This window comes from Centropristis striata, chromosome 8, assembly GCF_030273125.1.
Source record: "Centropristis striata isolate RG_2023a ecotype Rhode Island chromosome 8, C.striata_1.0, whole genome shotgun sequence".
NCBI lineage: Eukaryota > Metazoa > Chordata > Actinopteri > Perciformes > Serranidae > Centropristis > Centropristis striata.
The window spans coordinates 7,509,714-7,526,110 of record NC_081524.1 but is presented as its reverse complement, the minus strand read 5'-3'; the positions used below and the strand labels follow the sequence as shown (position 1 = coordinate 7,526,110).

The window sequence follows — 16,397 nt, the reverse complement described above, 5'->3', positions numbered from 1 at the left end:
TGTGGGGCAGTAAATGTGGTTTCCAGTTCCAGGAAGAATATTTTGGCTTTTAAAATGAATAAAAAAAGAAAACTGCTATTTGTGGTTCGATATTGTACATTGAGAGTCACATCAATTCTATTTTGCTGTTGCAACTTTTCCAACTCTGCTGAACTGAGGTACCTAACATATTTGGTTATCGTCATAAACAGTGTCCAAAATATATTCTGTTTGCTCGCTGGTGCTGTAAGTTCTTTGTATGCAAAGTAGGAAAAACAAAAACAGTAAATCTTACTGACTCAGGAAAAAAAACTAACAATAAAAAAATCTGATTATTGCTTTTCATCTCTCCACCTCTTTCTCCAATGTGGACTCGAATAGTTTGCATGTTTGTTTTGATTTCGATGTTGCAGCTAAGTTGAATTAAAATGTTGTTGTTTTTTAATGTAAAACGGAGCATTTCCCCCATTTATATAGAATATAACGCCGATCTGGTGTGTATTCAAGATTGCTTGAATAAGGGTGTCCTATGCAAAACCAGTTTTTGTATAGAACCCCCAACAGGGTTAGAAACTGTCCTGCTAGCTGGTGCATCAATATTTTAAGAGCTGCTAAATAAGTTGCACCTGTCATGGGGAGACATGCAGCATGTTGTCAGGTACAAAATGTGATGCAGAGATCTGATTGCAGTCTTTTTCCACCAGGGACGAAGGGGAGAAAAGTAAATAGTTAACCCTCTATGGTATGCATAATGATGCCATTTAGGAAAAAAAATATCTGGAGTGTTTTTTTTAACCTAAAATAGACTAAATAAGCATAATCTGAAGAAGTTTTATTACATTTTAAAGTTTTTGGGGTTTGTTGCCCGAATAACATTGTACAATAACGGTGCACAATTGAAAAAGAGGGTTGTTGTTTTCTTCAATTTTAACATTTAATAAATGTGTAAAAGATTCAGTAAGTCAGTGTTGTCCTGACACACAGACTGAAGTCATTCTGAAAATGGAGGAAAATGTGTGGAAATTTTAAGCAAATAAGACAAGCAAAGCTCACTATAATAGTAGACTATGGTCCTCTAGACTATGGAGTATAGTAATAGCATGAAATATACTACAACCAACATCAAATATATCTTTGTTAGACTGTTAAGATAAAAACAAAATGATGATGAATGGTATGTACATACGTACGCAAAATGGCAAAGCTGTTTCCTTTGGAAAAGTCTGCAAAAAAGTGTTTCAATATGGCCTCCTGGGGGTCATGTGACAAATGTAAGCATTGCAATCGGTTCCCTATGTTCTTCCCTCTTTTTTAAAGTATTGCATCACTCAAAAACATGCATTTTTCTGTTACTGCATTGTCTATTTCTTGCCTCAAATGTTTCCAGAAACATACAATGAAGTGTCTATCTAATAAAGTGGCGGTGTGGTCTTCTGCTGCTGCAGCCCATCTGCTTCAAGGTTCAACATGTTTTCCGCTAACAGATGGTCTTCTGCATACCTTGGTTGTAACGAGTTATTTGAGCTACTGTTGCCTTTCTATCATCTGGAACCAGTCTGGCCGTTCTCCTCTGACGTCTGGCATCAACAAGACATTTTCTCCCAGAGAACTGCTCACTGGATATTTACACATTCTCTGTAAACCCTGGAGATGGTTGTGTGTGAAAATCCCAGTAGATCAGTAGTGTGTGAAATACAAAAATCACCTCTCTTCCCCATTCTGATGCTCGCTTTGAACTTCAGCAGCTCGTCTTCACCATGTCTAAGTTCACTGAGTTGCTGCCGTGTGATTGGCTAACGAGCAGTTGAACAGGTGAACATAATAAAATAGCCGGAGAGTGTATTTTAGTGTACTGTTTAGCTGTAAAATGTAAAAGTTTGTGACCCAGTCCAGCAAATGTTCTCAGCATTAACCGGTTTCTTGCCTTCAATCATTTCCGAAATTGAAACTCATACATTATATAGGTTCATTACACATAGAGTGAAATAGTTCCTGTTTTTCTTGTAATTTTGATGATTCTGGCTTAGAGATAATGAAAACCCAAAACTCAGTGTCTCAGAAAATTAGAATATTGTGGAAAAAGTTCAATATGCTGGTCCTGGGTCAGTGGTGGTTTGGGTCCATGTCCTCTGCTGGTGTTGGTCCACTGTGTTTTCTGAAGTCCACAGTCAACATAGCAGCCATCTAGCAGGACATTTTAGAGCTCTTCATGCTTCCACAAGCTCTTTGGAGATGCTGCTTTCATTTTCCAGCAGGACTTGGCACCTGCCCACACTGGCAAAGGTACCAAAAGCTGCTTCAGTGACCATGGTGTTACTGGGCTGGACTGGCCAGCAAACTGGGCTGAGCTGAACCTCGTAGGAGTCTATGGGCTGTTGTCAAGAGGAAGGTGAGAAACACCAGACGAGGATGACCTGGAGACTGCTATAAAAGCAACATGGTGCCGTTGGCTGATCTCCTCCATGCCACCAAGTATTAATGCAGTAATTCATGCAAAAGGAGCCCAACCAAGTATTGAGTGTAAAAAGTAGCATTTTCCCCCATTTATATAGAATATAACGCATATCTGTTGTGTATTCAAGATTTATTTGAATACGGGGGTCGTATGCAAAACCAATTTCTGTATAGGACCCCCAACAGGGTTAGAAACTATCCTGCTAGCTGCCGCATCAATATTTTAGGAGCTGCTAAATAAGTTGCACCTGTCATGGGGAGACATGCAGCATGTTGTCAGGTACAAAATGTGATGCAGAGATCTGATTGGAGTCTTTTCCCACAGGGGACGAAGGGGAGGAAAGTAAATATTTAACCCAGTATGCATTATGATGCCAGTTAGGAAAAAATAAATATTTGGAATGTTTTTTTTTAACCTAAAATAGACTAAATAAGCAAAATCTGAAGAAATTTAATTTAATTTTTTAAAGTTTTTTTTAGAAATGAACACACTTTTCAGAAGCCTGAAATTTGTGTTTAAAATATCCTTTTTTTTTTATTCATCTCATGTAATATTCTAATTTTCAGTTTTGTGTTTTCATTATCTATTAGCCATAATTATCAAAATTACTAGAAATACAGGTTTGAAATATTTCACTCTATGTGTAATGAATCTATATAATAACTGACAAAATATTCACTTTTTCACAATATTTTAATTTTTTTAGATGTACTTGTAGGCCTAATCCCTTTTTCGTCTTTATTTGATGGTGGTGCTTTGGAACATATTAGTCCCAAAGGTGTTCAATTGGGTGTTGTAATGAGAGAAACTCCTCAGCAGTAAAACATAACATCAACCCTTCCTGCCTTCTTCTTCCAGATGTAGGATCGACGAGGAGGTGACCCACAAGGCCTGGCTGAACCGCTCCAACATCCTGTTCACGGGGACGGACAAGTGGTCGCTGGACAAGCGTGTGACGCTGGCCAACAGCAACAACAGCGACTTCTCCATCCACATCGAAAAGGTGCAAGTAACCGATGAGGGCCCGTACACGTGCACCTTCCAGGCCAACAACAAGCCGCGTATCGCCCACGTCTACCTCATCGTCCAAGGTGAGCGGCTGAGTTAACCCTTTGATGCACAACATCGGTCTAAAGTGACCCAGTGACAGAGTTTTTATGTTCTATATCTTTGCAATAAATTATTTTCTTCATCCAGTATTCCAGGTTTTCCTCAAAATTTTGTTTTCCTTTATTCATATTTTAATAAAATCCCTTTTTGTGTGCAGAACATGGGTCAAAAATGACACATATCCATTTTTTAGCTAAGTAGCTCTCTAAGCTAACTACTTAGCTAACTTCTTGGCTAAGTAGCTTGTTAAGCTAACTACTAAGCTAACTTCTTGGCTAAGTAGTTAGCTAAGTAGCTTGTTAAGCTAACTACTTAGCTAACTTCTTGGTTAAGTAGCTTGTTAAGCTAACTACTAAGCTAACTTCTTGGCTAAGTAGTTAGCTAAGTAGCTTGTTAAGCTAACTACTAAGCTAACTTCTTGGCTAAGTAGTTAGCTAAGTAGCTTGTTAAGCTAACTACTAAGCTAACTTCTTGGCTAAGTAGTTAGTTTAGCAAGCTACTTAGCCAAGTACTTAGCCAAGAAGTGAGCTTAGTAGTTAGCTTAACAAGCTACTTAGCCAAGTACTTAGCCATGTAATAATACAAAACCTTTTTCTTCATATATGAGAGGCAAAATGTAAATAATGATCTGTTGTTATCAAAAACAAGATATATAAAGAATACTTGGAATATTCAATGATAAAATAAGTTGATATCAAAAGATAGAGCACAGAAACACAGCAAGCATCAAATAACATGGGAAATTAATGAGGGTCATTTTTGACCCATGTTGTGCATCAAAGGGTTAAAGCAGAACAGGAGAATAAGTGTTTTTTTCTGTTTCTAGTAGCAGTGCTGGCTCATTTTCCCTGATTCATCCGCAGCCTGCAGATTTTATTGCCACTGCGGCTGCAAAATAGATAAGTGTGTGTGCAGCGATGTTACTGTAAGCAGCCTTGGATAAATACCAAATGGCTTAATTATGCATTTTGTCATTCATCCAAGCGTAGTGCCGTCTATTGGGTGTGATTGAGGTTTGACATCGGGGAAGCAATTAAGATTTTCTATGGTTACGTTTCAATGTTCCTTTTCTGTTAAATCGTGCTTAGATGTATGCTTAAATTTATGATAGAAAACTTAGTAGTTAATGTTTTTATGATGTTTAAGTAATTAAGCTTGTATTTATGGGTATATTAAAATGTAATTACTTATTATTATGTCTTGAAAGTCGGCGTGTCAATGTGTGTGTGAGCCTGCTGCAGGTGACAGATCAGCAGAAAGTCACTTTCAATAAGGCAGAGTCCAAGCTCATTTGTTTTTGCCATGGCCGGTTAAGGTTACCTGCTTTTTTTTAGTTAGTTAGTTAGTTAGTTAGTTAGTTAGTTAGTTAGTTAGTTAGTTAGTTAGTTAGTTAGTTAGTTAGTTAGTCAGTCAGTCAGTCAGTCAGTCAGTCAGTCAGTCAGTCAGTCAGTTAGTTAGTTAGTTAGTTAGTTAGTTAGTTAGGTTCTTTAATGTCCCCAAAGGGATGATTGTTTTCACACAGTCAGGTACCAGATATCCTGTCTTCCCACATATACAACAGAAAAACATAGAAAGCAGCAATCATGACATCCATACAACAGAAAAACATCTAGACAAGAATAAACATGACATGGACAATATACAGTGATACCAGTGAAATCTACATATTCTACATATTCAGTGCTATGATGGCTGTGGGGACGAAACTTTTTGAAATGGGTCTTTTTCCAGTCCAGTACTCTATATCTCCTTTTATAAGCAGAAAGTTCAGATCGATGAGGGTTTATGTGGAGAAGATGAGGTACCCAGTGTGTGTTTGTGTGTGGGGGGGCTGTCCAACTGCCTGACTAAATAACTGACAGTGCAGGACCACGACTGGGACTCAGTCATCAAGTCAGCAGCTAAGTGAGTGAGGGACTCGCTGATCCTGACTGACATGATGTATTGTCGAGAACTGCCCGGAGGATGGATCGCAGACCTTTTTTACCCACTATGTGTGAATTTTTATGTTTATTTTTGGACTAGTGTGTGTCAAACAGATTGCAGTTATACAAGACCAGAAGGAGGAAAGTGAAAACGTACAACTTAACAGGATATATTAGGGTACAGTCCAAGGTTATAATAGGTTTTGGATTTTTGTAAATTAGTTTTAATTTCGTTGTCAAATTTTGTTCTCAAATTCAGTTAGTTTTAATCAGTTTTTAGAGTGTGTTTGCTAGTTTTAATTCTTTTTTTTTTTTGATAATGCTTAGTTTCAGTTTAGTTTTTATTAGTTTTAGTGTTATTTTTTTGTAATGAGTTATTTGTTGGGTGCCAGATTCAATAAGGTCATAATAAATGTTGCCTTTATTTCCTTTTATTCTATATAATGTGTTATTTCCACTTTTTGAATTGAATTACTGACATAAATAAACTTTTCTGTGATATTTTAATTTATTGAGATGCACCTGCGTGGTTTGGGTCTTTTTATGGGCTTATCACATAAGCAGTGGTGGACTCAGGGGGTTGTTGCCTCCATGGTTGAAAAAAGCGTGCTAAAGTGCCCTCAAGAGTGGTGAAAACGAGAGGAAGTGCCTTATTGGCTGCCCTTTACAGGTGCAAAAAAATGAGTAGGTGCCCTCTAGGGTGCCCCTTCATATAGTAAATTATGATAATGTGCCCTCTAGTGCAAAAAAAATCGATAATGCGCCTTAATGAGTGCCCTTCTACTGCCCTTCTGATGCCATGGTGCCTCTCTTTGGTAGCCGACAAACGAGGAATGCGAAAGAGGCGTTGCCTTCATGTGGCGTCACTATGGCGAACAGCTACATTAAGTGGTACTAAAATCCGCAATGGATAACGAAGCAAAAAGCAGATTAATAGTTTGCCTGTATTCGTAGTAGAAAAGCGCAATTAGATGCCAAGTTAGAAAACATGATAAAGTGCCCTTGCAATAGAGAGAAAAATAATTCCAGTGAAGAAAATGATCTGCAGTGATTACAAAAAATGTCACAGTAGGATATCAATAAAGATTCTATAATACAGTGTCACCGACCTGGGAAAAATGTTATTAGAGGTTTTGTGAGGTTTTTTGCCCTCATTTAGCTCTCAAAGTGTACAAGATTGATGCATTTTACTTTAAAATGTATACATTTTATCCCAGAGGGATGGTTTTAATTGTCAGTACCATATCATTAATTACTTCTTGATGTGGATCTCCTTTTTAAGTTAATGCTAATCGTAATCAAGGACGAGGACTATTTCATCATACATGATTCATCATAGCTTTTTGCGTGCTGGTGGGGCCCCATGTTGTGCATGTTGTGTTATGTTTTCGCCCTTGTCCTTCAAACAGTCTGAGTCCGCCACTGAACATAAGAAAAACGGTAAATCCAAATTCAGTTTAGGCCAGACTTTAAAAGAAACTAGGGCCGTCAGTGGATTAAACACAAATTAACTTTGTGTGGCGCAGATTGCAGTTATACATCACCAGCAGGAGGAACGTGAAAACTTTTAACAGGATGTATTCGGGTACATTCTGCTGGAATGGAAACACGAGGCCTGGCTTTGAGCTCACAGGTGGCGGCAGAGACAATGTCAGCTGCTTACTAACAGAGTTTTCACATCGCACTGCAGCCAAACAAACACTCTTGTCTGCAGGGTGCAAACGCTTGGCACAGATGACCATATATACCTAATTCCAAGTCGCCTGCAATTCCAGCCCTAGCTTGATATCACACAAAATAATTACACCCTCAAGTCAGTGCATCAAGCAGGAGCAGCTTCCTCACCACTCCAATCTGTGCTTTATCGCTGCAAGTATTCAACTCCAGCAAGATAGAGAAAAATAGGATCCTCAGTAGATGTCTTGCAAGAGAAAAAAAGCAATCTCAGGGCCAAGCTCATTATAAGCAATGATAATGGGCCATTTAAATTCAAGGGCCATCTTGTTATCAAACTAACTACATGCATAGTGTTCAGGCACTTTGTGAGTTTGGGGCAAAGCAGTAACCAGGAGTGGTCATTCACCTTAAAAAAAAAAAAAAAAAGTGAAATTTCTCAACACCACTTGTACAAATTTTCTTCTTTTCTTTAAAGATCAAATTGGATTAGATGTCAGGAGAGGGAGATTTTAATGCCCATTTGCAGCAATTTAGAATTCAGTGCATTTTAAGTAGACGGTCAAGCGTATTGTTGCGCAGCACTCAGGCTCAGATCATTAATCAGCTGATTGCCTCGCTGTCTTAGGTGTTAAGGATTTGCATCATACTTTAAATACCCTAATAGGCTGTAAAGCCACACCTCATCAATAATTTATGAGACAAAAAGGGGATTTTGAGGTCATATTTTAATAGCGTGATCTTGTGTTTTTCAGTGCCGGCCAGAATCGTCAACATCTCGAAAAACGTGTCGGTGAACGAAGGAGAGAATGTAAACCTCTTCTGTCTGGCAGTGGGTCGGCCTGAGCCCACCGTCACCTGGAAAGACCAGAAATGTAAGCTACCCTTTCTTGTTTGCTTGTCTTCAGATCCAGAGATCCCTTGTTCGCAGCTTCACCTTTATCTCTCTGCCTTCACATTCATCCCTAACCCTGTTCCGCCTTTTGTAGTGTATTTGCCTCCACCACCCCCCACCCTTCATCCTCCTACGGGCTTATCAGCATTCGCCTCATGTCCACGTCTTTATCCCACATACCTGTGTCATCACTCTTAAGCCCAGCTGTTTAGTCTGTCCCCATCTTAAATTCATACTCTGTATTTTCCCCAAGTCCCAATTTTTTGTCCCAAATAACCACACATTATACGTAATTATCCCCACCGCGCCACCTGTAATCATCAGCATCTGTCTTCATCCAACCTGTCAACCGGCATCGCGATTGCCAACCCACGCTAACAGCCACTTTTGGCTTAAAATCAGCTATTTTTAACTTCCATCGTTGTGCAAAATCAAAACTGGTTCAGAGATGTCAGTGTGCACGACTTGATAGATGAAGTCAAATCCATTTGAATTGATCAGCACAGCATTTATTCCCTATCTGTTCCCATCTTTGTCACCACTAATGTCCAAAGTCAGGAAAATAACCATTACACGGCCTCTGGAGATTGTATGGTTTTATTAGAACTGTAATGGCAGTGCTGTGTCATCTGTTCGGCACATAAAGAAAATTGCTATATACTGAATACACCATTAAGCCATGAGTCAATATTCCTGCATGCATTTTACTACAGTAATCGTCAGCATTTAATCAAAGAATGCCTTTTCTCTTTATGATTCATGTAGTTTCTAATAAAGTTTTTGTTGCTCGTATCACTGAAGCTAAAATAAATTGCATATTGCATGAGCTCCATGACCTTTTAGGTGAAATATGAACACTGAATTGTGTTTGTTGTGTGTGATGTGGATATATCTGCAACAAAAAGTCAAACAATATCTGAACCTTGAATATGAGAAGGATTTTTTAAGTCTGTTTGTGAGGCTGGGGTTGCAGCAGTGTCAAAGTCAACATATTTTCATCACAGAACAACATTGGCTTAGTTGTAGCTCGACTCCATCAGCAGCAGCAACACGGATCAGATGCAGTATGAGACAGCGGTAATAAATAGGTCAGAGGGAACATCTACTCAACACCCTGTAATTATACTGTTAGGTGAATAGATGCACAACCTATACTGTACTGCTGTGTAAAGACAGCGTTGTGCTTGCAAAGAGATCTGTTCCTCCTCCTCTGTCCCTTGTTTGTCCCTGGGTAAGCCTGCTGTGCATGCAATGTCCTTCCCTGCACAGTACCCCAGGCAGGGACGAGCCCATAGTGATCACAGACACCCAGAAATACAGAGGAGAAAAGTAAAGCATGCATGAATGCACACCTGCAGAAAAAAAGACACATACACACACATCTACACAACATCACAAACTCTGTGCAGTTGTCCTCCCTTGCAAGCCTACAGCATTTCTCCTCTGTCAGCAGTAATCCTCCCTCTCTAGCCGCCCCCACCATCTCTTTCTCGCTCCCCCAATAACCCCTCAGCTTGCGGAGAAAGAGATAGGGGCCGCATTGCTATTCCGTGGTAGTCTGTGCAACCAAGCCATCAGTTGCAGGAGACCAGGGGCGGTGGAGAAAGAGGGGGGTGTGGGGGGTGGACTCGCCCAAAGAAACAGCAAGAAGCTGCCAGCCATCTGTCCCCATTACTCAAAGACTGCATGAAGAAACTGCAGGGAGGGGGGGGCGGAGGATGAGGAGAACACTGCACGTGGAGGTTGAGTGGAAAATGCATGTGTGCGTCAGGTGGTGGTGGGATAGGAGGAGGTGCACCACCTTAGAGGTGAGACAGAGACCTGCTAAAAGTCTGCAACCCCCCTCTGTTCATGCACAGCCCACGAACTGATAGTGAGGCTGCTCTGCACTGTTGTTTGCAGGCGCCGCCTCCTTCATCTTCACCAAAGCACAGATACAATCTGTCGCAGCCCATTCACTCTCACTGGCATCCATCAGTTGACCCACTCAGACACATACAGGCATTCTGTCTCATTCAGTTAAATACACCAGCGCATCAGAGCCTTATCATTTGACATCCTATCCGTTAAAGCACACTCGGGCACACAGGTTTAGCATGAATGAATGGATTCTTGTGGTGGTTGTGGGGGAGCAGAATGCGCTTTTAACTTCAATGACATGATGATAAGTGTGAGGAGTTTCTGCATTTGACAGGGAGTTTGTGGTTTTTTGAAGCTGGTTAAATGAATTGTGTGTGAATCTAAAAGCTCAACTTGGCAACAGAGCGGGTTTGATTTGAAAAAGCAAAGTTGGAGATTGGTAAACAGCCAGCAGAGCCAGACAAATCCAAAAAGGAGGCAAACAAAATCCAGAAACAGACAGAAATCATGAACAGAGTCTTGACTGTGAGGAGTTAGAGGAGCAAGGATGATATGGGAGCCACGAGTGTTTGTGTGTGGGTGTATATAGTGAGTGGAGCTGATGAGGGACAGGTGTGTCTTGATGAGAGAATGAATTGCAGGTGTGCTGGTTGAGTGTGGAAATCAGATGATTGTAAAAGACAGGAGTGTTGTCAGAGAGTCCTCACAAGTTTATTTTTCTGGAAAAATTATCTTTTATTATTTATTATTTATATCTCTTATTAGATTCTTTAATGAATAGAATAGAATGCCTTTATTGTCACTATACACATGTACAATGACATTTGAGAGCTGACTGCAAAAAGCAGTGTGGGAATAAATAAAATATATATAAAATATAAAAATATACAATATAAACATAAACATACATAGGCAAGTAAATGTAAAGAAAAATATATACGATATAATGTAAACATAGGCAAGAAAGGGAGGTAAGGTGCACAGTCTTCAATTCAATTTGCCAGAAGCAGATATGATGCTATGCAGTGTTCATAAATATATTGCACGTTTGAAGGACAAATTATTGCACAAATTAGTGCACATTGCCAGGTATAGTATATTTGAAAAAGAAAGAGATATTGCACATTAATAGAGTACATATGAAAATCAGTGCATATGAGAGTTCAGGGTTGTTATTGCTTTTGGGAAGAAATTTTTTTTAAACGGTTTGTTAGAAAGAAATCTAAGGTGTCTTTATTAAATGTTTTATGTGGTTTATGTTTAAGGCCAAGGCTGGTAGTACTTATATTTGTGTTATCGTTAACAAATCCCAAGAAGAAAACGCCTCAAGCCCATTTCTTCATAGTAAAGACATCAACTTTTTAAAGATTCAGACACTAGTATTTTGCAAATTTTACTCAAATAGCAGTAATTATTGTATTTGTAGGGAAATATTTTAGTATTCGTGAGTAGTTTCAACATCAGGACAGTGTTTGTGGGATTGATTCAAAATAAACTAGTGCCCATGTTTACGGTAATGAAGGAGAATGTCACGCACGTTAGCGGAGCTTTTTACCTGCACAGACTCTGCAGGCTTTGTAGCATGTGGCGGCTGTAAGCTTCAGTGCATACATTTTGAGTTTTGCCAAGTGATAATGCCGTTGGTTATGCAGGTTTTTTGGAAGCGCAGGCTATATTAACTGGAACAGAATTAATTTGCTGGATCATTTTTACTACAAAACAGTGGATACACTTAGATTTGATTGATTAATTTTAATGTGAAATGTGAAAACACAAGGTTTCTCTGCTGCTGTCGTCTTTTGAATGGATTACAATCATTTTTTACACAGATAGTTGTTACCTGTTGGAGGGTCACGTAGTGTAAAAAAACGTTAAAAAAAATATATAGAGAGAGAGAAGTCATGCAATACCCATGCAAGGGACATCTGTGTATTTTGGCTCTTATGGTGTATTTTTGATGGATGAATTGTTGGTTTGGGTCTTTTCATGGGCTTATAACATAAGAAAAGATCTTATCACAGTAAATCCAAAGTCAGTTTAGGCCAGACTTTAAAAGAAACCAGGGCTGTCAATGGATTAAACACAACATAACCAATTAACCGTACAATTTACTGCAATGGATAATGGATGTTTGTCTGTAAAGGGGAGCTATGTTGGCACTTTCATGGTATTTTTATTCAGAAATCTGAGGTGTGAGGGAGCTCTTTGACAATGGCCATGCCAGTTTCTTCACGCCAAAGTTCTGCCTAACATATTTGGCCCCATTCCTGACAAAATATCAAGAAATGTTTGGTACCAATTGATCGCTTTTTGTTTCATATTATACCACTATCTTCAGTATGTTTAAAACCCAGCTGTATTTTGCTGTAATTGCGTTAATTTTTCTACACATTAAATATGTCAAATTAATGACAATTAAAGTTGCAAGCAGTGATGAACGGGCCCGAGCACAGTGGCACCGTCGGGTGTCAAGTTACAGTCTTGTGTTTTATGAAAAAATGCAATATTTTGCCACCATGCCACGCCCACACAGTATGACGATCAGTCAAGCTTTTAATAACTTTTAATCCCGAAGGCCTTGTGATGGTACTGACCAAGTTTGAAGTTGATACGGTTAAACCTGTAAGAGGAGTTTAACATGGTAATTTTATGAAAAGGGGAGTGGTTAAAGCATAAGGGGTGGGGCTTTATGAAATATTAATGTAGAGGTGTTCAGAACTGGACTCTTATTAAGCATGAGAAGTTTGGACCAGACCGGACAAAGTATAGCAAAGTTATGTTGCAAATTTCCCAACTTTTTAAATATGATAAAGCCCCCAAAAAGGGGATTGATTTGACAGAAAAATAAAAATAAATGGACCAATTTCAAACGGGTCCTTGCACTGTCAGTGCTCAGGCCCTAAAAATGACTATTGAGTATGACAGCATTGATTTAAACAAAAGAAAATGTTGAAAGAATGAGGAGTAAACTTCAAGCATTGAAGTCTACGGATTCACTGTAGACCTGTGCGAGGAGCACTTTGAAAAACTGGCCTTCCTCGTTTAAATTCTGCTGTAGCTTCATTTAACTCAACCAACACACCTTTCAGCCCTTTACTCTTCCAAACGACAGGTTTAACATTCTGTCAGGCCGTCCGTCCTCCTCTGTTTTAACCCGACATCAGACCTCTCTGGCCTGGACGGTAGTTTTTGTAATGGAAATGGATAAGAGGAGCCGAGAAATCAAGTGCCCTGATGATCTATTCGGGCTCAAAGTGCTGCCGGGGAAATAGAGCACGGTTTCACTGTAGGGCAGGCCAAAACCCCTGATCCTTTTTTCCCTCCTCTCATTCATACACCCTCCCCCCCTTTCTCTCTCTTCTCAGGTGCAATCCAACTATCTCTGGTGGTCAGGAGTCAGGCTCCTTCAAAAGCCATAAGTGGTTGATGGAGATGTATTTTACAGGCCATTGTAGGAGTGCCAGGGGCCAGCTCCAGTCAGATATGATCTCCCAGCAAAGAGCAGAGAGGTGTGCGATGCTGGTCCAGAGATCTCAGGGGATGGAGAGGGAGGGCAGGAGAGGGAGAGTGAGTCATATTACATCACACATAGGTGCTGAGGATGAAAAGTCCATGAAAGAACCGACCACATCAAATACCAGACTTGACATCTCTCTGTTTCCCTCTTTATGTTGCTGTTTCTCTGATTTGTCTCTATCTTTATATCTGTGTATCTCTTTCAGCGACTTGCTCGGTATCTCTTGCAAATTACCACTCTCTCTCTGTGTCTGTAATGCTCTCTAGCGCTCGATTGCTCTCATTTTTTATATTCTTTGTCCTTTTTTTATTTCTTGGAAGTCATCTGTAGAATCCTTGTGTGCAATTTCTCCAGTGCTAGTTGTCTGATTCTATCTTTTTCTCCTCTTCGCCCCCTTTACCACAAACCGCCTCAGCCTTCAGCCGTCCCCCTCTGGCAAAGTTGGGTGCTCCGCTTGCTTGACAGAGATGTCACAAGAGAGCTGTATTTATTAAACTAATGGAATGAGTGGATAACACTGCGAACACCCCACCCCACCCCGTCACCAATCGCCCGCTCGCACTTGCTCGGGTGGCACAAGCAGCCATCAACCGCGGTTGTCGCTCGCTGCTCAGCCTCTGCCGCAGCAGCTGCAAATAATCGTCTCCAGCTCAGTAGCCACACTAATAATCCTCCAGTATAATCTTCAATTAGAACCGCCGCGCTAATCTCTGACAGGAATAATCATGGCGTTTAGCGTCTTTTTTTGTGTGTGTGTGTGTGTTGGCGTCGGTGTTGCTCGGGCGCCGTTTGTGTGTTTGTGAGAGGAAGTAAAGGTCCACTGATTGACAGTGGTTGTGTGTATGTTTAGGGGGGCTTTGAAAGGGAAAAGTGAGCGGCAATTTAAGAGCTGGATTTCCTTGTTAGTGGTGAGATTATATATTATGTCGTGTTCCACAGTCTGACTTCTTTAATGGGGTAAAGGGGAGAAAAAAAGGCCTAATGGTTTTTGGAGGCTGTGAGACAGCTGGCTGCTCAGACTTGCAGGGAGGGGGAAGGGGGGGAGGGTGCACTTTCACTCTCATTCTTCTTCTTCTCTCTCCGCCGCTGTCGATCCAATAACACCCCCAACATCCATTCCCTCACATGAAGGAGCAATAACTTGTAGCCCGTCCCTTCGACTCTCCCCTCTGAAGAAATTCTGTGGCTGTTTGTCGCTCTGAGGAAAAAGAGCGAAAGTGTGAGACTGACTAATTCGGTTTTGGGGGCACCTGGGAGTTTGTCAACATCAAATAACAGCCAAATATTCTTCTCAGTATGTAATGTAGCGAGCAGGCCGTCACCCCCTGGTGTGTCCACTGCCTGGAAGGAAAGCTTACAATTTCCCCAGACTCTATAAAAGTAATGGTGTCACCGCTGTCAAATCATGTTTACTTACTTTGCATCTATACAAGATTTCACCAACTGACCTGTTCTTTCACTGAACAAACCAGCTTGATGCCACGAGTTTGAGTCTTGATACAAATGTGATTGAAATAGCATCTTTTTTTTTTCAAGATAACATATATTCTTTTTGGTGGTATCGTTTCTGATTAAATTCATGTTTTTGTTGCTGAATTAAACCTCACAGAGACATTTTTGGGGCAGATAAAAGACCAACAGTAGATGCCTCATAGAAGTGATGTTCATCATTTGGAAGCAGAGAATATGGGGATTAATTTGGCCTCAGCATTGTTTGTTCCATTTTTCTAGTTGTAGTATATGAAGTCTATTGCCATGCTTAATTATGTCTCATATGTTGACGCAGCACCATTTGTTACATAGAACTAGTGCAAAATGTAACCAGTTTTTCCTCTTCAGAATTTGTAAAAATGATCAAAAACCTTCCAAAATACCACATTAAGACACTAAGAATTTGAGGAACCCCATCAAAAATTACATGCTTTGATTTGATTTTTAAAATGTTTGAAATTTGGGAGATTTTTGTAAAAAAGATTGCAACTGGACCGTTACTCAGAAACCCCCTTTATTGTTAATATACCCAGGAAATCCATCTATCCTCTGAATGCTCTAGGGCTCTAGTTTGTGGTTTAAAGTTGTGATTATCCTAGAGGTCACAAAAGGTCAATTTATACAGTGAGGTCAAGTTTCAAAAGATGCTGTCAATGCAATGAAAAGGGAACTACAGGGACTAACATTATCACACATGAATAAGGTTTATTGAATCCACAAGAGTCTTGACCCTGCAGTGATAGTCAAATTATACAATTTCAAGACTGTTTAGAGACCCCATTATCAGTGTTGTAGTCAAGGCCACCTAAACCGAGGCCAAGTCAATACCAAGACCCTGGTGTATTGAGACCAAGTCAATACCAAGACTTTAAGGGGGCGAGACCGAGTCAAGACCAAGACCAGTCCCAGCCGCCTCTTGCTTTGCAGAATTTACAAGTTGCTATGTTTTCTTTTTTTTTTTTAGTTGTGCACAAAAAATCTGTGTGGTTCAGGTAACTAAATTTGATTACAGACGAGTTGGCTGACATCTTCTCACAGTGTCTTCTCCTGTCACTCACATGACCATTTGAAGGGGGCGTGTGAAAGGAGGCGGGAGGGGTGACAGCCATTCACGGTGACAACAATTTCAAATGATACGGTAGTGTTCAAAATAATAGCAGTCCAATGTGACTAACCAGATTAATCCAGGTTTTTAGTATATTTTTTATTGCTGCATGGCAAACAAGGTACCAGTAGGTGCAGTGGATTTTCAGAAAACCAACAAGACCCAGCATTCGTGATATGCATGCTCTTAAGGCTGTGAAATTGGGCAATTAGTTGAAAGGGTTTTTCATCCTGGAGCTGATCATTGGCTGAGCCTTTGCTTAGTCACATTGGACTGCTATTATTTTGAACACTACTGTATATGAGTCATGTTATTGGCTGTTCTCGAAGCAATACGATTTTTGCAAAATCACAGTTATGATATTAACAAGTACATCCAAAAATGCA

At 40.1% G+C, this 16,397-nt stretch overlaps 1 protein-coding gene across 1 annotated transcript in view; it reads left to right on the top strand.

Moving 5' to 3' along the window:
• iglon5 (IgLON family member 5) overlaps positions 1 to 16,397 on the top strand; it is a 150,253-nt gene that overhangs the window by 124,390 nt on the left and 9,466 nt on the right. The window contains exons 3-4 of the mRNA XM_059339149.1: positions 3,293 to 3,525; positions 7,899 to 8,018. Of these exons, the coding sequence (XP_059195132.1) occupies positions 3,293 to 3,525; positions 7,899 to 8,018 (353 nt within the window). The remainder of the gene's footprint in view (positions 1 to 3,292; positions 3,526 to 7,898; positions 8,019 to 16,397) is intronic.